The 20,186-nt window shown below is 48.2% G+C and overlaps 1 protein-coding gene across 6 annotated transcripts in view; it reads right to left on the bottom strand.

The window, feature by feature from the left end:
* Positions 1-42: 42 nt before the first annotated feature.
* Positions 43-20,186, bottom strand: part of RUFY3 (RUN and FYVE domain containing 3) — a 30,671-nt gene continuing 10,527 nt past the window's right edge. For 2 of the 6 annotated variants that reach the window (XM_059470031.1, XM_059470032.1), the window contains exons 2-18: positions 14,196-14,369; positions 13,376-13,493; positions 11,791-11,892; positions 11,565-11,688; positions 11,300-11,361; positions 11,149-11,214; positions 10,976-11,045; positions 9,966-10,058; positions 9,445-9,525; positions 8,873-9,040; positions 8,056-8,153; positions 5,354-5,473; positions 4,194-4,296; positions 3,445-3,521; positions 2,479-2,506; positions 2,144-2,218; positions 43-1,837 (exon numbers count right to left, since the gene is read on the bottom strand). In XM_059470031.1, the coding sequence (XP_059326014.1) occupies positions 1,694-1,837; positions 2,144-2,218; positions 2,479-2,506; positions 3,445-3,521; positions 4,194-4,296; positions 5,354-5,473; positions 8,056-8,153; positions 8,873-9,040; positions 9,445-9,525; positions 9,966-10,058; positions 10,976-11,045; positions 11,149-11,214; positions 11,300-11,361; positions 11,565-11,688; positions 11,791-11,892; positions 13,376-13,493; positions 14,196-14,369 (1,703 nt within the window). In that variant the 3' untranslated portion in view covers positions 43-1,693. Of the gene's footprint in view, positions 1,838-2,100; positions 2,219-2,478; positions 2,507-3,444; positions 3,522-4,193; positions 4,297-5,353; positions 5,494-5,658; positions 7,714-8,055; positions 8,154-8,872; positions 9,041-9,444; positions 9,526-9,965; positions 10,059-10,975; positions 11,046-11,148; positions 11,215-11,299; positions 11,362-11,564; positions 11,689-11,790; positions 11,893-13,375; positions 13,494-14,195; positions 14,370-17,763; positions 17,818-20,186 lie in introns of those variants that run through there. The other 4 variants (XM_059470034.1, XR_009418283.1, XM_059470035.1 and 1 more) reach the window with 4 other exon arrangements.

Raw genomic sequence — 20,186 nt, 5'->3', positions numbered from 1 at the left:
CCAAGAGGAATGGGATGGAAAGACCACTCAGGAGGCAGGATATGAATGATCAAGGTGTTTTTGTTTTTTTTCTGTGCAGAACAAAATTAACATCAGAAAACCTGTCCCCCCTCATTCCCAAGGTCCAGGTGTGAGCCCACCTGGATCACACAGAATACCTGAGCACAAAGGGAGCTGGCAGCCAGCAGAGTCCTGCTCCCACCTTCCAGAAGGCCAGGCCTATGGCAGCCACCAGTGCTGGAGGGGCTCAGCCACCTCCCTGCTTCATGGAGTTCAACCCTCTATTTCCAGTTTAATGCTTCCTCTGCATTGCCTGGGTCTTATTTTGTCCTCTGAGGATGAGTCACACTGGGGTTGGGTGCAGGAGTTCACACTGCTGGATGAGTACAGTAGGTACTCAAAAGTATTGACACTAAATTCAGTGTTTTCTCCATCCACTGCCTGCGTCTCACCCCTTCTGAGAACTCAGGAATTCACTTGAATTCCAGGCTTTTGGTATTTCGGCACTGTTTAGAACTCCTGCCATACTTTAGGGGATATCAGCAAGGAAATGGGTCAGGAAGCTGCCGTGGGGGGCAGAAGAGTGGAAGTTGGGTGGCTGAACATGCCAAGTGCTAAAAAGATGGAGGAGAGATGTTTCCTGGTAGAAAGCAGTACCAACCATGTCAGTACCTTGGCTCCAAGAGGCTTTTTAATGTGGTTCCAGCCAATGTAATGACTAAGGAATTAGTCATTAGTAAGGAATTAACCACTGCCCCCTAAGCTACAGGACATTCTGTGGTCTCAGGGACTGCAGGAGGTGCCAGTAGGAAAAGGAGTAAACACTCCTGTGACACCAGAAAGCCACCACCGCTTTTTGGACTAGCAAAATCCCTTGAGGGAACAAAGTAACAAAGAATGATGTGGCACAAACCACAAAACCTCTCTGAACTGTATGTGCAATTAAAAATTCCAGCAGGTGAAAAGTGTCCCCGCTTGGTTTTGATCCAACAGAAAGTGAAATGCCAAGTTTATTGTAACAATATTTCCATGTGCGCAAGGCGGAGAGGTGGATCCAAGCGGCCCTAAACCTCCGTGTGATGGGGATTGGGCCCAGCCCCTAAAGCCCAGAGGGGGAACAGAACATTCACAGCTTGGTTTGGGGTGTCCCTATGCAGACTAAGCCCCTGGGTCAGAGCCCTGAGCCAAGGAAAGGCAGGGAGGACGCGTTCACTGGTTGCCCACCTGCCCTGCTCGTCACCCAGGGTTCCCAGGATGAGCCAGCCTGTCCAGAGCAAACGGGAAAGGAAAAATGGGATTTCAAGTGCAGCCAGATGTGAGGAATACCCACACTCCTGTTGGGTTTTGGGGAGCCTTTGCTCAGCAGCAGCAGACACCCACACCACACACGTGAGGGTGAGAACACTCCCGACTTTTGCATGCAGACAACAGCTCTGGTTTGGGCAGGGTCCTGAGACTGCTCAGGCATACCTTAGGGCTGCCCCGTGTGACACTCCCAATGGAATTCTCCACAGCACAGGCTGATTTAAGGGCTCAGACTGCTGTTTTAGTAACAGGAGATTCTAAACACCAAGAAGCTGCTTCCCATCCAACCTCCAAAGCACATGGGCAAAGGTATTCACATTCCTCCTGAGCAGCTCCAGAAACACCATCAGGCACAGCCGCTGTTTGTCACCTCTGTGCCACCTGTTCCCTACAAGGGGCTGCTGGAATACTGCTGGATGAGCCTCTGGTGGCAGGGGTTGCAGACACGCTCAGGATTGATGCTGGACGGAAGGGGCAGCTCGTGCACCGAGCAGGCTTCACAGAAGGTGCCCCCACAGTTCTTGCAGATGTTCTGGAGTGCAGGAAAAGGACAGAGTAAGAGTCAAGGAGAGCTCCAGGTCTTGGCATATCAACTCAGGGAAGAGCAAACACTGAGCTAAAGAAGGGAAGAAGCTGCTACAGGGGAGGAAAACGAAAACCACTGAACAGGGAACCATCACCCCATCAGCACTTAACAAAATTCTGTTGAGGGCAGAGGGGCCTGCAAAGGCTCATTTCTTAGGACACCTCACCAGCAGGAATCTGATTCCATAACAAAAAGCAGAGGGAACTCACAGTCACTGGGTGTGGGAGATGGCAGGTCAAGCCCAGGACTTGCCTTTCTTTGGCTCCGGCTGCCCTCCTCCTGGCAGAGCTGGCAGATCTCGGCGTGTCCAGGCCCCGACAGCTGCTCCTACAGCCCAAGCCAAAACCAAGAGATTCTGCTTTATACAGCTCCTGTGGCAGAGCTTGGCAGCAGCAAGGGGGGAGTTAAACATTGGGAACAAGCTGGCAGCAGTAGAAATTCCCAGTGGACAAGACAGCACAAGGCATCCCAGTGGCTCTCTGGGGGTTTGGCTGTGCTTTGCCAGGCGCATGGAGGAGAAGGAGAGGATTTTGGTCCAGCAGATTTACAGAAAAAGAGCAAAAGCACCAAGAAGGAGAATCACTCACCTGCTCTTCCTGTGTGCCACTGGGTGACCTACAAGGGAACAACAGCATCACTTGGAGCAGGCCTTCCCTCACCAGAGCCTTTAAATAAAACAGCTGTGCTATCAGGGAATTCACTCATCCCGTTTTTAAAACCCTCCCCAGATTTTTGAGTAGCAAAAATTGAATCTGGTTCAATGGCAAAAGCAGAAGAAGAAATTGCAAAATGCATTCAGGAGAGCAGGAAGACAGGGATCATGAACACAGGAAAGCACTGTTGAGGTGCTACAGCACAACAGTTTGGCTTTAAACACAGGCCTGCAGGTTTGATCCCTACCCCTGCTGTGAAATGCAGTAATAAAGCACCACAAGGCCTGTAAACCATCAACCTGACCCTCACTTGCTTAAACACTCCAGGTAAAACAGGGGTAAAAACAATCTCAGGCCTGGAAGGTTTTTAATATCTGGCAAAGCAGATTTGAACTGCTTTATGCTATTTTAAGAGGATATTTTCCTGATTAACTCATTGATTAACTCACTGATTAACTCAATGGAGAGTGCCTCAAGGGCACAGCAGAGCCCTGACAGTCAGAGCACTTCCAATGGGCTGTTCCATCCTGAGCCAAAGCCTCAGCACTGAGCTGTGCCCAGGGGCTTGGAGAACACCTTTTATCTCCAAAAACCAAAGGATTATTGAGTTAGAAAAATTAGTAAACAGCAGGTTTAGATGGAAAAGAATTCAAAGGTAAATGGGAGAGACACAAAGCTTTTCCCATCTGAAAGCACTGATGGCAAACAGCAGAACCTGCTCCTTCCCTTTTGAGAGCTATGGAAAAGCAGCAGAGAACTCAGCCAAGGGCATGAGGTTAGAAATCCTTCTTAAAAAGGGAAGTTGGACTATTCCCAACTCCCTGTTGGCACAGAAATTGGAGAGGGTGAAGCAGGACTTGGGAAAGGAGAGGCAGAGATGAGATTTGTTTCCTTCCTTACCTGTGTGGCAGGACACTGTTCTCTCTCAGCGGCTGCTTCAGTTTAGCATTTTCTTCCTGGACTTTGAGCTTCCCATCCTGCCAAAAGGAAACACTCACCCATCAGCTGCTCTAGAGGAGAACTCCAGCTCCACTCCTGTCACACTGCAAGGGGAGAACTGGCACTGCTATTTTGGGATACTGCTCTGCCCCTCCTTGGCACAGAGGGGTATCTGGATCCCAGTTTCCCCTGGGAGCAGCTCTCAGGGCTCTCTCTCTCTGTGCCTCTCAGAGGTGGGCAGGGGTCCCATGACCTCCTGTTGCCAGGAGCCACAGCCACCAGTTCTTATTTGCACAGCAGAGGCTGAGAACGAACATGGGCTTAAGAAGTTTTGTAAAAGCTGACCAGAGACAAACTTTCCCATCCAGCAAAGAAAAGAATCCTCTTCTTCTCCCCAGCTGGGTCACAGCTGAGCCATGAGCCCTACAGCACTTCACTGAGATTGTGTAATACTGGTCAAAAAAGACAAAATGGTCTGCACCATTCAAGCAGACCAGAGAGAAGCAAGGAACTGCAGAAGCCATCTCTGTTACTGCACAATTCTTACTGCAATTCAAACTGCCTGTCCAAAGTGTATAAAAATCTTCCCAAAGCTGCTCTGGTTGTGGCACATGAACAACAACCATTTACTGCCTGAGAAAGCTCAGTAAAAGCAAAAAAGCCCAGGGAAAGTGTACCTCAAACCCGAGCCAAAACCCAAGTCACATTACCTGTCTGAGCCAATTCTTTGGGCCTTTTTTGCTTTCTTGGCTGCGCTGGTGACTCTGAGACCATCTGTCTCTTTCCCGCCTTAGCTCCAGTTCTAGGTGGCTCCTGGAATGCCAGGTGGAATTGTGAATAAAGGACAGTCTGGGGACACTTGGCATTGACAACTGATGAGCTGTTTGACCCTTTGTTCGCACCCCTAACTCAAGAGCTAAAACTGCCGCTTGGAACCCAAGGCTGCCTCGCAGTGTGTTTAGCCATAATGTGTCAGGATGAAAAAACCTCCAAGTCCTTCATCTAATTCTGGCACCATTCAGCATCCAACTGATGCAATACCAGACCCATGTGCCCTTGTCCTCCTGAGCTCATCCATGCACACTCAGGACCTCGCACCAATTGCTGACCAAAGCCACTTTGTGCTTGGCAGAGCGGCTTTTGGAAAAAAGAAATAAAAAGCTGGGCCAGGAGAGAAGAAGGGACAAAAACCTCCATGCATCCAGCAATGCTCCCACAGAGTTCATCCCAGTGACCTTGCAACAAGCCACAGATGGGTCAAGGCTGAAGGAATGCTCTTCTCTTTTAAGGAAAGAGATTTGTCTGTGTCCCCGTCACTGCTCAAGTGATGAGGCTGCAGGGAAGAGGTGATGGCTTTTGACAAGGTCTCTGTTTGAGTTCCAGCAAAACTAAGTGCAGTTCCAACAGGGAAAAAAATCTGTGTTGAAGTACTGTGTGTCAGATAAGATAACCAAAATCACTGTCCTTGCTCCAGCACCTTCAGTTTGCTCCAGGCAGAGACTTGGCTGCTCAATCCCTGCCCAGGAGCAGCAAATTGTTAATGTTAGCTTTGATTTCCCAAATATCACAGAATCACAGAAGGTCTGAGTTGCCAAGCACCTTACAGACTATCTTGTTCCACCCTCTGCCATGGGCAGGGACACCTTCCACTGCATCAGATTGCTCCCAAGCCCTGTCCAACCTGGCCTTGACCACTTCCAGAGATGTTACCAAGAACTTCCCTCCCTGGAGTTACACCTCGTGCCATCTAACACACAACTTGCCTCACTCCCTTCTCCATCCCCTGCTGCCCTCTGCCACCATCCCCCCTGCTCTCCCCTGGCCACAGCACTACCAGCCCAGAAAAGAGGTTGGAAAAGGGTCTCTTCACCGCTGCCTGGAGAGCTCTTCCACTTCCAGCTGGAGGCTGTTGATTTTGTCCCCAAACTCCTGCTTGAAGAGCCGGTTGTCCTGCAGGGCCTGCTGCCGCTCCTTCTCTGCCTGTCGCAATCTGGATTTGAGCCACATGAACTTGTGATAAAAAACAAAAGCCATGGTGGGGAGGAAGACTGAGTTTAACCAACAAATAAAAAACCCAGTGAAAAGGTAAAGCAAAAAAAAGAGAATGGTAAAAACAATGGAAAGGAGGAAAAAATGTTCAAAGCAAAGCAAAATGTAGGTGAACCAGGCAGAAGCTCTCATTTTCAATAGTTTTTATTCTATCACTACAGTTTACAGCCATTAGATGAGAAACAGAAAACATCACTTTTATCCAGATTCAAAGCAAACCTCAAGTACACAGAATTTTAAGTCCAATTGGAGTTTAATGTACGTTACATTTTGGCTTTGCACAGGTAACTGGAACTTGGAACATAGGTAGTAGCTACTCTATTGAGAATTAGTGCATATTCTTGGTCTCTCCCATGGATGGACACTTGGGCTCAAGCCCCAAGCATCAGTACACCACCACATTGCCACTTGGGGCCTGACATCAGAAGCAGCCAGATCCTTAAATCTGTCCGATTGCAGCACAGATCTCCCCATCCAACCCCCTGTTCCTACAGCAGAACTGTGCCAAGGGGCAGGGGCTTCCCAACCTAACCAGCTGTTCACACTCCTTGATCAAAGCTTCCACCTTTCCCTCAGGATTACTTGTTCTGCAGGGAGTTAGGATGAGTTTCTAGTAGCAGGTTACTGAGGGGTGAGTTTATAGGTTCAAGCATGCAGCTTGGGCATAGCAGGGAAGTTCCCAGCAGGGCTGTGCTGGGAGCCTGGAGAACAAGGCCCACAGTGGCCCACGCTCACTTCCATGGGGTCCAGGCTGAGCGCCCTGGAATTTTGGAACATGAGGTGTTCCCTCCTGGGCTTGTCACATTTGCCAGCCACAGCCCCAAGGAGCACTGTCCCACAGGTCAAAGGGAGGACTGGCACCAAAGAACCACTACAGGCATCTCACCACAGCAAAAAACCCTTACTCGACACAGAAACTCCCCAAATCCAACCTTCCAAAAGAGAAAATACCTTGAGGAGCACTTACATAAAACCTGCCAGAGGCCAGCACAGGAACTTCAGTGATCAGAGAATGTTAGTTTATAATAGTTCAAGCTACAGTTACTTCAGATTTTGCACCTGGGTTTTAAACTGACAATTATTTTTCCTATTAAGAGGCATTTCTAAGCTTTAGCTCTTGTTCCATTAGCAAATTCCATTTGTTTTGAGCAAAGCAAACTCACAAGAAAATGCAACAAGTGTAAAAGGCAACTCTTTTCAGCCACCAACTACTTGGACAAGTAAACTGCAAGGACCAAATTTCCATCTCCACTCCCCACTGCTGCACACTGAGTTCCTTCTCCTTTTTTTGAATGTGTTTTTGCTTCCTTTAAATAAAGATCAGATTATTTTTTCTAAAACTGGTAACTTCCCTTTCTGGGAAGGGGAGAGACCTCCCAAAACACCTCTCTTCCACTTCCTTGGGTCAGGAAGGACCACAGGGTTCGTCTGGAGGGATTCCTGGCAGAGGTAGAAGTAATGCAAAGAGAAGGAGGTTTCCACTGAACTTACCACTCTATCGTGTTACTCTAAGACACCTATAGCTACTAATTCTGGACACATGAAGTTTAAAGGAATAAGGATAAGTCCCCACCCTCCCCCCAGGTCCCTAAGGCAGAATCCAGGCAGGCTGGTTACGGGAGGGCCGGCGTTCCCAGTGCCGGGCCAGCGTCATGCCTGCTCGGCTCGGACTCGGGGCTGGACCCACGGAACAGAAGAGAACAGGGAATGGCTTGGGGCACGCACACAACTACTGTCAACAACTTCCAGGGATGCATTTCTCATCTACTTCACAAAAGGGCAATACAGAGAAGGAGCTGACTGTCCCGAGCTGGCCACGGCCCCATGCTGCCACAGGCGGTGACGGCAGCGGCCGGGCACGGCCACCTCGGCCACTCCTGGGGCGCTCTCGGGCCAGCTCCTTGCTACTGGTAAATGGCAGGGTTGGGGATCCTTATACCTGACTACATCTTGGCAGAAAAACTCACTGATTTTAAAAACTCGGCAAATTCCAAATCAACTTTGGGTGACAATTAACATTTGAACAGTTGCTTTTAGCAATTCTCAAGTTCTCTCCTCATAAATGAGTTCTGATGTCAGAGCTGTGAGGTGGCCAGACATAAAAATGTCTAATGATGCTTCTGGATCAGTTTGTTTGCTGCACTATTTAAGGTTTTTGCCTGTTTCACCAAATCCTTTTCACTGTATAAGTAAGTCAGAATGAGATGGTGAGAAAACAGAAAAAATAAGAACAGCAAGAGAAAAAGAACACATGAATTAGCTGAGTAGGTATCAGGAAACATTTTCAAACACAAACTTGTTTTAAAGAAAATCACCCTGTCTACAAAAACCCTAAAATGAGAGCACCCAATGGAGTGCAATGCACTGCTCATTAACCAGGTCCCAGAGGTGCTACTCCCACTGCTCCCCTCAGGCAGCTCTGTCTAACAGAGCACTGGGACTCTCCCCTGGCCCATTCTGGATCCATGGGACACTACATTAAAGGACATACCAGTGGATCCTGGCTCAAGTTTCCTGTCTTACCTTTGTTCCAGCTGTTTGATGGTGGCAGCCATCTGATTTGTTTTTTCTTCCAAGCGGCTGTTTAATTCACTCTTCTGTTTCACTCCCATGTCTGAACTCTGGGAAAAGGAGCAGTGGGGGTTGGTGTAAGGAGCTGTAAATCCCAGATAAACCCCCATAAATCATTTGGCACACAAAACAACAGGGCAAAAGGTAAAGAGGCAGTAAAAAGTGCTGGAAAAGCAAATGCCAGGTCAGTATTGCAAGGACAAATGTCTTGCCGTAGAGGTGCAGGCTCCATCTGGACCCTGCAACAGGGCAATGCCACCATCCATAAAGCTTCCTGCATATGGACAATGCATGATGCAGTGCCTGCCAATACCCAGTATCTTAATATAATTCAGCTGCTTTGAACAAAGCCATTGGCTCAAGGAGAGCAGAAGCAACTCTTTCCAGCTGGCAAGTTGATTTTGGGATCTATTCTGAGCATTGGGTTGCTGTTTGGAGTCTGCTTGTCACCCCACATAAGTCACACCAGGGGCCCTGCACACCAGACTCTGCTGGAACACAAGCTCCCACGGCTCTATTCACACCACAAAACCACCCAAAATGCTTTCCCTGTCTCTCACAAATTTCTGGACCATGATGGATTTTGTTCAGAAGAAACTGTCTTCACCTTTACCCTCCATCATGTTTCCATGTTCTCACAGAAAGATAGGAGTGCACTGCACAGCCTGTGACCCTTACACACCCAGTACCTCTCCAACAGGCAGGAGGAATAAATGCACAGCAGCTCTCACTTCCATCTGGAATTCCCTGCATTTCCATAGCTCCCTACCTGCAGCTTGAAAGACAGTTCATGCTTTAGAGCCCTGAGATCGTCCAGCTGCTGCCTGAGTGCCACCAGCGCATCCTGCTTTTCACAGACATCCTTCTCCAGCATCTTCATGGCTAGCTCCATCTCCTGCCGCATCCCGATCTGTGCCTCCAGCTCCTTCTCCACATCCTGGAACACAAGGAGCCCTCAGCATCTCCAGGAGCTGCCCTCATGACTCAGGGGTATCCACCCTTCCCTTCTGCCTACGCAGTCCCTACCCACAAGCGTGCTGCTGCCATAGCTTCAGAGTCACACGTCTGACACGTGCCTTAAGGAGAGTAGCTCCCCAGTTTTCAGTCCAGTATTACAGCCAGGTGTGCAGCATGGCTAGCAGAGAGTCAGGGAATTCTGCATGGGCCTGTCTTTAGGATGGAGGGGTCTAAGGAAAGACTTTATTTCCCAAAGCAGAAATTATTTCCTTAATACCTTGAGGCCAGGCATTTTTTTCCCCACGCATGTATCAAACAAGAGCTCAGCAGGGCCGTGACCCTCCACAGCCCTGTGGGGAGAGCCCCGAGCCCCCCAGTCCTCACCAGGCGCAGCTGAGTCTCCTCCTTGAGCTGCTTCCGTGCCTCAGTCAGTGCCTGCCCGTCAGCACTTCTGTCCTTGGTGGCCTGAGGTAACAGACACAGTTCACTTGGCATTGGGTAGTGCCAGCCCTCACTTGACCTCATTACTGGCTTTTCCCCAACACTTGGAATTCTGCAATAATTCAGGACAAACCAGCACAACTCCTGTTTCCTGATTTGCCTGTCCCCCCACACAATAAGTCTCCCTCCTTCCCCTGAACGCCTTGCCCAGTAAGCTATAAGCTGTGGGAGCTCCCGGCTCCACGCACGCTCCCTGCTCCATCCCTATGGGCAGGCAGGACTCCCTGTGGCAGGGCCCATCTGTTCCCTCTGCACAGGGCCCACCTGCCATTCCCCTAATCCCCTGGGGGGTTTGTCTGAGACAGGCAAGGAAATGAACTCTGTTCCAAACCAGGCATTCAGGCTGGGCCTGCCCCAGGGCTCAGCCATCACACACAAACACACAGCCACACACGCACACCAACCTTCCGGCTGGACTCCAGGATGTAGGAGCTTTCCTCCTTAACCCGCTCCATCTCTTCCTGCAGTGTAATGATCCTGTTGTTGGCAACTGCAAGCTGGGAACAGAACACAATAGTTAACGCACCAAAAACACACTTGGCTTGTTTTTTTTTTCTCTCCTGACCCCAGCAGATGAGGAAGATTTGGCTGGAAACAGAGGATGAGCAGCACACAGCATCCTTAGGGATGAGACACCTGGCCCAGAGGAATTCCCAGGGATGACAGTACTGCAGAGCAACAGATTAATGTAAGTGTTTGGTCAAAGGCAAAAGGAACTTCAGAAACCCCTTCTGGCTTTGTAACTCACACACAGGAGCAGCTCAAAGACATTCCAAGGCATCAGCCATACTGTCCTGTGACAAACCCAAACACAACTTCTGGATGGGAGTGTGAGTCCTTGGCAGAGCTCAGGCCCAATACACAGGGCTGTGATGTGTGACACAGGCAGGCACTGTCACCATAGCCTGCTCTGCACATGCTGCAACTTCTCTTGGCAGCTTCATTACCAAACCCCAAAACCACTGCAGGCACCACTGCAATTCACCTCCTGGTACCACACCAAAAGGCACTCACTGTGCCAGGTAAGACCTCCTGCCACTCATATGCCAGGGAACTCACCCCAAAACATTTAAATGACATTTATGCCATCAGTAATGAGCTGCAGATCCACGTTAAAACACAGACTGCACCTATGCCTCATGTACCCACTGTTTCTCATGCTCACCCTGGACACCTCACTTATAATGACATTTTTTTCCTTTACTTTTTGCAAATTTACATAAACATACAGTTGATTTTCCAACTTGTGCTCAGTAATGACAGCCAGTGAAATTCCTTGGCAGGTCAGCTATCCCAGTTCCATCGTTTAACACTCCTCATTCTGTACACCAGACATCTGAAAGGAATCCCTCCTCCCTGGTTAATCTCTAACTCCCAAAGGCCAAAGCACCTAGTGGTTTTTCATGATACTTACCTCCTCTGTCAGCTTTGTGTTGGATTTCTCCAAGGCATCCACCTTGGCCTGCAGGTTGTTTACTGTAGCACTATTGAAGAGAAAAAATCCTACAGTAATTCCTTCATTTTTAAAAATGCTGTTTTGTCTTTTGTTCTACAAAGATAATAAAGAGCCAAGAAAAAATGTGTTACCTTAGATGTCTGTTGAGCTCTTCAACATAGTTCTTCTGGTCCAAAATAGCAGTTATCTGACCATCTCTGGAAAAAAGAAACAGGGCAGCCTGGAACACCTGAACACACATTCCCAAGAGGGGAGCACGAAGACAACTGTGTGTGCACCTACCCTTCGCTGCCTTTCGTGCTGTTCCCATCTTTCAAATACATGGAGAAATCAATAACTCCGACCTGGAGAAGGAAAATTTGCATTTTGCATTAAACACTTGGTTTCTAAAGCCAACGCACTGTTGCCAGGTGTGGAAGTTCAGAGTTACAACATCAGCACCTGCTGTACTTCAGCAAGGGCTCATTACATCAGTAAGCTATGCAAAACTGATGATTTTTTTCATTTTAAATGAGCAGAACAAGCCCATTAAGTGAACACCCAGTACCTGGGAGTCCAGGTCCTCTCCCTTCATGCAGAAGTTGGCATCGATGACATTCAGCCCTACGAGGAGGCCAGCAATGATGGCACCTTCCTCCTCCATCATCAGTGCATTGGGCTCATAAAATTCACTGTGGGATGTAGGGAAGGAGATACACAGCAGTGAGATGAGAAAGATGATCCAGATCTTACAGGAGAGCAGAAGTGAACCTGAGAAGGAGTCCAGCACTCACCTGAGAAGATCCTTTCTGTTAATCAAAGCTTTCATGTACTCTGAAAGTTTCTTCTGCATCAGAGCCAGGCGAAGCCAAGCTCTTCCTCTGCCCACAGGTGTCCTGCAAAGGCCAGACACAAACCCTTCCAGACACCCTGCAAGGCACAGTCACCAACAGCTCTCATAGCCCCACCCTACCTCAAGTTCCTGCACTTCCAAGACAGAGCTGGCACTGGTGCAGAGAAATACAGGGTACGTAAACACAAATAGGTGCAGACCAATTAGGCTGTCACTGTCTTTTAACTCATGATGTTTTTCTTGCCATACTAAAAAGACTTCCCTGGCTTTATCCCTGCTGGATGCTGCCAGACAGATCAGCTGCTTCAGCTCATCACCTTCTGAGTCACAACCAGTTCTGTCCTAGTGACAGGAACATGCACAGACCAGCACAGCTGCCCAACACCACTCCTTGGGGTGGGTGGAGCTGGATGGGAATGTGGCCAGGCAGCTCAGAAACACCACCTCAGTTCTTTCTCCTCAGGTGCTTTGCCCCTGAATGCCCTCACAGGATGCCATGGGCTCGAGTGCCAGTCCTTGCTCTCTTTTCTCCCAGCCACAGGGAGCACATGGCTCTAACAGGCTGACCTGGATGTCTGAGCTCACCTGGCACAAGCAGCAGCAGCCCAAGGAAGCCACGGCCAGCACTGCCCACCCCTGACTCACTAACAGGACCTGGCACTTCCCGAGGGTCACTGTGAGCACAAGGTTTAGAAATGCACCCTAAAACTGTTCTTTGCTTCCATTCATTTCCTATTGCAATGCTCTACAACAGGAAGAGGTACCAGGAGCTCTGGCACTTCACTGGTCCTGTCAGCTGCTGCAGGAGTCCTGCACACACCTCCAGGAAAAGCACCTGTCTGTATGAACATGACTAAACACTAACCCAAAGTAATTTTTTGAATTTATCCAACTATTCTTTCAGCAAAGATGACTCCATCCTTAGTCCTGATCCTCATACAAAAGCTTCCTTACCCATTTTTTTCTATTCCAGGCTAAAAGCTTCTTACAGTTTCTCTTACCATGAAATAGGCAAGCCTGAATGTGATGTCTGAAATTCCTATGAAACTTTTACAAGTAATATATGCTTGCTGTGGCTTCTTGCTTCCCCTCTTGAATACAAACTACAATCCTCCTGCTTGGTGCCTAAGCTTTCCTCTCACATACATTATACCTGAAGTTATTTACAAGAAGAATTGCTTACATCAGCCTCAAAACTATTTAAACTGTTATAACCTTTCTGTTAATTCCCCTCCTCTTGAGTCTGACTTCATAAATGCTCAATAAAGGCTGTTCCCATGCCTGAGGCGCAAGCAGTAAATGCACTGCTGCCCATAAGTTGCCACGCTCCTAAGAGAGCGAGAATATATCCTGTGCTCTCCTGCTGCAGATCCTTGATGGAGAGCAAGAGAGCAATGATCCATTTTTACCTGCAGAAGGTGGCAGATGCATTCCTGAAGGTTCTGTTTGCCCTTCCTTCTCTTTTTCAGGATCCCTCTCACAATAAACCCATATTACGTACTCGTGCAATAAAGGAGTGTACTTACTTGAGCCCTGGAAGATCCTTAACACTTGCTGTAATCTCTGCAGCCTCAGGAACAAGTTTTTCTACTAATTCTAGAGGTCCCCAAAATGACTTATTTTGCCCAAGAAAAGTCTTTTTGGCTAAAAACAAAAAGAAATAAAAAATGATCCAGTTAGACCTGTGCTGATAGAACACATTTTCAAACAAGTGAACAAATCAGCCAAATCTTGCCAGAATGGTTCCTCTGGGGCTGCTGCTGGACAGGCACTTGGTATCCTGGAATCTCAGGATGGTTTGGATGGGAAGGACCCACCATTTCCCACACCCTTCAGCTTCCCATCTCCAGCTACAAGGACACAAGGACAGCACCTGAAGGCCAGTCCATACTTGGCCATTTGAGCTGTGACTTCGGATTTCAGAGTCAAGCACATGCTCTGCTTTAAAATCAGCTTCAGCCATGAGCTGCACACAGCCGGAACCCTCTGTTTAGAGAGGGCTGTTGAGAAAGGAGCTCTGGGGTTGCAGTTCCTCTTCCAGCAAGGGGATGCACTGCTAGAGCACAAGGAAGCGCAGGAAAAGGAGCCACAATCTTGCCAAAAGCCAGTTGAGTCCCTGATCACTGACTTACACCTGGGACAACTGAACTGCTGTTTTTAACACGGCAAGCACCTGCCACAGCTCAGCCTCCCCTCCAGCAGGTTCTGTGCCTTGCTCTGGCCTGCCCAGTGCACTGTGGTGACAGCAGTGACCGTGCCAGCCTATCCTGTGTCCTGTGCACGCTGCAGAGCCCTGTTGTTCACCCACTCTGCTGCTCCCCAGGGCGGGCTGTGCCCAGGCTGTACCTTTGAGGCCGTGCTTGAGGCAGTGCTCCATGACCACGAAGAACTGCTGCAGGGGGGCGTAGTCCGAGTCCAGCGTGCGGCCCAGGTTCAGTGCAGACTCAATCAGCCCCTTGATGCTCAGCTTGGCCATGTTCATCAGGTTCATGCGCTCATTGGCCATGAGGTAATTGGGGTCTGCAACAAAGCAGGGAAACTGCTGCTGAGCAACAACAGCTGCCTTTATTACACTCAACACCCCACCTTGCTCTTGCTTTTCCTCAGCTTTGAAGGCATTTTTGGGGCAGTGAGCTTCCCAGGAGGCACTCTGCAGGCCTTTTGTGGAGAAAAATCAACACCAACTAGCAGTTTAGGGCCAAAGCCACAGTGGCATGGCAATAGACAATGTATCATACTGAGGGAGACTTAATACTTCAAATAACTACAGCAGCTCCCTGCTTTCACAAAAGACACATTTGGAGCCTGGTGTTCATCCTGTGCTTGGCACCTTGACAATGTGTCTCTGACCATCACTTGTTCCAACTCACATCCCCAGCTACAAACCAGTAACAATCCTGTGCTTTGCTCTTCCATCTAAGGATCACACTGGACCCTCTCACACTTAATCCAGCAACATGTTTCTCTATCCCAACTTGTATCTCTCTTCCTCAAGACTATTTTTTTAAGCTCAGATGTAACGTGGAGCCAATTCCCACTTTCCTCTCTTGGTTTTAACACTGCCACTGGTTTTCACCAGTGAGGAGCTGATCTTCATGGCTCCTGATGGGTCACACTAAACCCCCAAATTCACAGATGTCCCAGGATTATATTCTTCCTCTTCCACATTATAAACATCCAGACCTTTAGGCCTGCTACTCACACCCAAGTTTTGAGCTCCAGTTCTCAGGTACAGGCAGTTTCATCCCTGTAAATCCCCTGCTTATCCAGGGCTGCTGCCAACAGCCAGGGACCCTTGAACCAAGCTGCCACCTCAAGTTAATTAACTACTCCTGGCAGCAGAGACCTGACCTGAGGACAACTCAGACTACAGATCTACGCAAGAGGCACCTGTCAGCATCCACCAGCCAGAGAGAGAGCCAAGAGTCCAGCTAACACACCCACACCCGAGTGCACCTCACTGTGGGCTGGGAAAACCCAGCACAGGCAGGGGGAAGAGCCAGGGCAGTGCCAGCATCCAAACCTAAGAGCACAGCTCATTTGTTCAGCCCTCCAAAAGCAGCTCAGGACAGCACCTCTCTCATTCCCCTTCTTCTTCAGAGGGAAGCAGCACCACATTTAGAGAAGTCTCCTTCTCTAAATTGATTTCGATAGTTTAGAGAACTTCCAAGGACTCATTTAGGAGTGCAACACTCAGAGCAGCACTGGACTGCAGAAAGATTGAACTTTGTGAGGTGTTTTCACTGCCTGTCAGGACTATTGCTGCCTGAAGATGATGGCTCTGGCTGCCCTGGAGGTACCCTGAGCTCGTGAGCTGCTCTGGATTTCCAATCCTTTTTCTGCCCTGCAGTGTAGCTAACAGTCACCATCACTGGGAATGGAGACTCAGGAATGAGTCAGGCACAGGACTGCCAACACAGAGACCTCCTCCTCATCCTCTCATCGCATTTCCTCACTGGCCAAGGCTGCTGCTCTGCTGGGTAGCAAGTTATCCACAGTGACTCTGCTTGGGAGGGAAAGCCATCCCTAATACAGAATTAGAGGAACTGTACAAGAGAGAACCAAAGAAAATGCTCCTTTGGCCGTGGTTATTGGCTAATTTCAATAGAAAAGTATTTTCACCATATCACACTAATCCAAGGTTTCTGCTTCCTTAGTCTGCTCTGAGCAATTGTGCTCTGCACATGCAGTTTATCCAAGATTCCCATCTTGAAAACCAGTTAGCTCATATAGTGTGAAACTGGATAAAATCCTTAAGGTTTGTTCCAAAAATTAAATGCTAAGTAACTGATACTCTTGCTCTATGTACTGCCCCACGCACAGCTTTAAAGAAGGCAGGGTAGGCAGGCAAGACTGACTTGTACATGGTAAAACTGTCAGGCTGCCTTTAAGCTGGGACAAGTGCAATCCTGGTGTGCTCCATCTGAGCTGGTACCTTCTCCAACTTCCTTCTGCCTCTAACTGCAAAACCTTTGCCTGGCCTTTCCTACACAGCCCACATCATAAACTTAAAGTAAATCCCCAGCCCTTGAGCTTGGCTTTCCACAGGGTTTGGGTTTCAAACAAAGGAATGTCCTCTTAGGACATTTTGGTATTTAAATATTGCAGCTTCTACAGAACAGACATCTTTTCTAACCAGCTGCTTCCATGAAGATGTTTCCAAAAGCATTCGAGAATCCTGTAATTTGTTTAAATGGTACAATCTGAACCCAGGAACCTGAAAGTCAAGAAAGAGTCAATGCAATACAGGATCTCAAAGGGTTAAGCTGTGACTGGTCTTGGTACTTCTCATTTGGTGACAATAAATTTTATCACTCCTCATACTTACTCTAAAAGAAGGAAGAAGCAACTAAAATGAAGCTAAAACTTGGATCAACGGCAGGGAACGATGAGACACTGGAGAAGTGAACAAACCCACAGCAAGCAATGCCAATTCACTGGCATTTCATCACTGTTCTCCATCTTACATCAGGAACAACAACTTAAAGTAAATTTAACACGGCTGCTTCCGTGTGGCAGAGAAACACCTCTCACCCGACAAAATAAATGCAAAACATGCTATATTTTGTGAAAAAAAAAGAAGTCTCAAGCCCCTCTTTTTTCCTAAAAGCCTACCTTAGAAAATGCCCTTCTCTGGGAAGCAGCACGGGCTGCTGTGCCAGGAGAGGAGGACACTGCCTGTGGCTGAGGAGGCTGTGGGCAGCACCAGGCACAGAACCAGCATAGCAGTTAAAGGCACCATGGTGGAAGATGACAGCAAGGACCAGTGTGCTCAGTGCATGACAACATCAGCCTTTTGTGCTGCAAACACCTGAAACCCTTGCAGGAGCAGCTGTATTTAATCATCAAAGTATCAATCTGATTAACCACTTGCTACATTGGGAATTCAACTATTTCATATTTGCACAGTTTCTTAAAAACCAAGGAAAAAGTGCTATAAATAAGTTTGTCGTTTAGTACTTTACAAGTTTTTAAAAAATTAGCAATGCAAGTTTTAGAATAATTTTTGCCAAGCAAATACTGCCAGAAAATCTGAAGAATCTAGACAGAAATACTGCAGAAAACCTAAAGCTTCAGAGTGATTTCTGAAATATTTTTTTTAATTCAGCTCCCATATGTTGCTGCAACCTTTTAAGCCGTGCTTCTGCCAGGCTCAGGAAGTTACTGCCTCTGAAAGCATTTAGGAGAAGGCAAACAGCCCTTGTTGATCTACTTCTCCTACCTCCACTTCAGGTCAAAATAGCAAAAAACCCGCACACATTTATTTAAGCAACACCAAGGTAATGCAGGAAAGCCACAGCTACTGGCACTGGAAAGGGAAGCTAACTGCATTTTGCACTCAGGCTCAAAATAATAGTGCAGAAGCCAAGGATTAGCACAAACAAGAGCTGTGAGATGTGGGTGTGGAACGCACCTTCGGAATCATCGCGCAATTGCTCCACCACATCTGTCAAATCCTCCCAAGAGTCTTTGCAAACAGCAAAAGGAAAGGAAAAGAAAGAAAAACGTCATGCAAGCCGTGATCTAAAGGAAAGATTCAAAATCAAGGTGTAAGAAAAGCATAACTGAAAGGGAGATTTGCATCATACAAGACTTAATTCTTAGTGGCAAGAGATCTGCAAGTCAAAAAGGTTCATTAGTCTGCACAAAGCAATAGAGCAAAGCATTTTTCTCCCAGAGTCAGACCAGGGCAGGCTTCCGAAAAGCTGCAGAAGTTTTGTTTCTGCATTAACACAAGCAAAATTTTTGTAAAGCACATCCTAAAAAGAAAAGCAACAAAAGCATTACTTTATTTATAAGATAAAAGCACTAAACTTGTGATACTTATGCAATGTCAGCTTTTCCTTCAATTTCCTCACATCCAGCCGCAAGAGGAGCTGCTGGCAGGGACACAGCCACACGTGGGAAGCAGGCACGTTCAGGGAAAACACACACTGAGGTCATTTTAGAGGTTCAGCAGAGCCTAAACTCTGTTATGACCCTCACCCCAAATGACAGATCCCGCAGAGGCGACCCAGCCGAGCCCTACATGGGTCCCAGGCTGATGACGATCCCCAAGGCCTCAGTCAGGGGAGCACCTCTCTCCTTGGCGGGGCCAGGGAGGTATCCTGGGAGAGGAGCAGGCAGGACAAGGAGAACTGGTTTCAGCACGCCCACCAAGTCCCTGCTCCAAACTCAGAGAGCCGAGCCAGACAAAGCCCCGGACCCTGGACACTGTTGGCTCCCTACTTACGCACTCGCGCTCCCCAGCGCTAACCCGCCATCGGCACAACGTCCAAAGCCCGGCAGAACTCCGGCCCCTTCCCCAGCCAACTGTGCCGACGATCTGAGCAAAGTCCGGAGGCTGCCCGGCCCTCCTCCCTCCCACACAGCGCCCGCCTCCTGCCCCGAGAGCGCAGCAAGAGCCGGGAGCCCCAGCGCCGGAGCTGAGCCCAGAGCTGAGCCCCGTGTGCTGCACGGCGCTGCCCGGCGGGCCCCGCAGCCTCACACTGCGCTACGGAGACCGAGCCCCAGCGCTGCCCTGGGGATGAGCGCTGCTGCAGGAGCAACAAGCACCGTCCCTGCAGCAAACCCCTGGTGTCTAAAGCCAAAGCCCGGGTGCTGCTCTCCCCCACGTGCCACAGTGATGGCTGCTGGTCTTTCATGACAGGTGCTGCAGCTTCCCAAGGGCCAGGAGACTGAATCTCACTGCAGTGCACCAGTCCCTGACGCTTCCAGGGACCCCGGCACTCAGATCCAGATGTTGATCATCCCGGAATCCCTCCCTGCACCCAGTAAGGGAAGCCACACACCACCACTGCAAGGTCTTTTATCTAAAATTGGGAGGTTGGATTTTTTTCTTAACCCAAAGCAGGGAAGAACATACAATCATACAATAGGGAAGTCTTCTACAGGAAAGAACATACAATCAAAACCAGATTTATCAGTACCTGGGTAACAGGCACTGAGACAACTGACAGGCTTAATTTCATCTTTCTCATTTATTTTTAACCCTTAGCAAGTAACCCACGTGAAGCTCCCAGAGAAATATCCAGAGGAGTTACAAATATTTTCTTCTCTTCTATCTCTACAAGCCATAAACCTGTCTTCCTCCTAGCAGGAACTGCATGAATTTAAACTGGTACTATGGCATTTGCATAGGTTTAGAGGCAAAAGCACACACTTAATTAGCACTTTCTTTCCTATTTTCATTCATTCTACATGCATCTAGCTGCACTTTGCATAGAGCTCATCTCTTTCACCTTGTGTATTTTCCCACTTGTCTGGAAATTCCACCAAGCAACAGTGGGGGAGGAAAAACATCTTCCCACAGAACAACAAAGACCTGAAATTCTATAGTTTCCATGGTCTTTTGGGGAAAAAAACTCAATACTTTTGATTATGATGGAAAGTATTTAATTCACTATGTAGGAAGTTTAGATAACAGGATAATCAAGGCTTTTAAGTCTCCATAACACAATTAACTCATTCCAACCAGATTCCCAGGAAAATTAGTATTATGGAACTGAATATCCCATTGGAATGAACACTCAAGCCAGTTCTTCAGGAAGGGACCGGAGAACTTGTCTCTAATACATTAATCACAAAAATCCCATCTGTTATTTGGACAACAGAGGGGTTTGCAGTCACTCTCTTGGCTGACACAGCAGCAGTATCTCACTGAAGGAGAGGCAATACTTTCCCAAGCCAAAGAAAGCTTTTACAAGTAAATCCTGAGAGAATGGAACAGCATCAAAATTATTTCACAATGCTGCTCAACATTTACTTTGTTTTTAAGGGTTGAAGTTATTGGGCTAAAATAGAGGTGGGAGTCTAAGCCTTTCTGAACTAATGAAC

This window comes from Ammospiza nelsoni, chromosome 4 (genome assembly GCF_027579445.1).
Source record: "Ammospiza nelsoni isolate bAmmNel1 chromosome 4, bAmmNel1.pri, whole genome shotgun sequence".
Classification (NCBI taxonomy): domain Eukaryota; kingdom Metazoa; phylum Chordata; class Aves; order Passeriformes; family Passerellidae; genus Ammospiza; species Ammospiza nelsoni.
The sequence above is the reverse complement of the archived record's forward strand: the minus strand, read 5'-3'. Positions and strand labels throughout refer to the sequence as shown.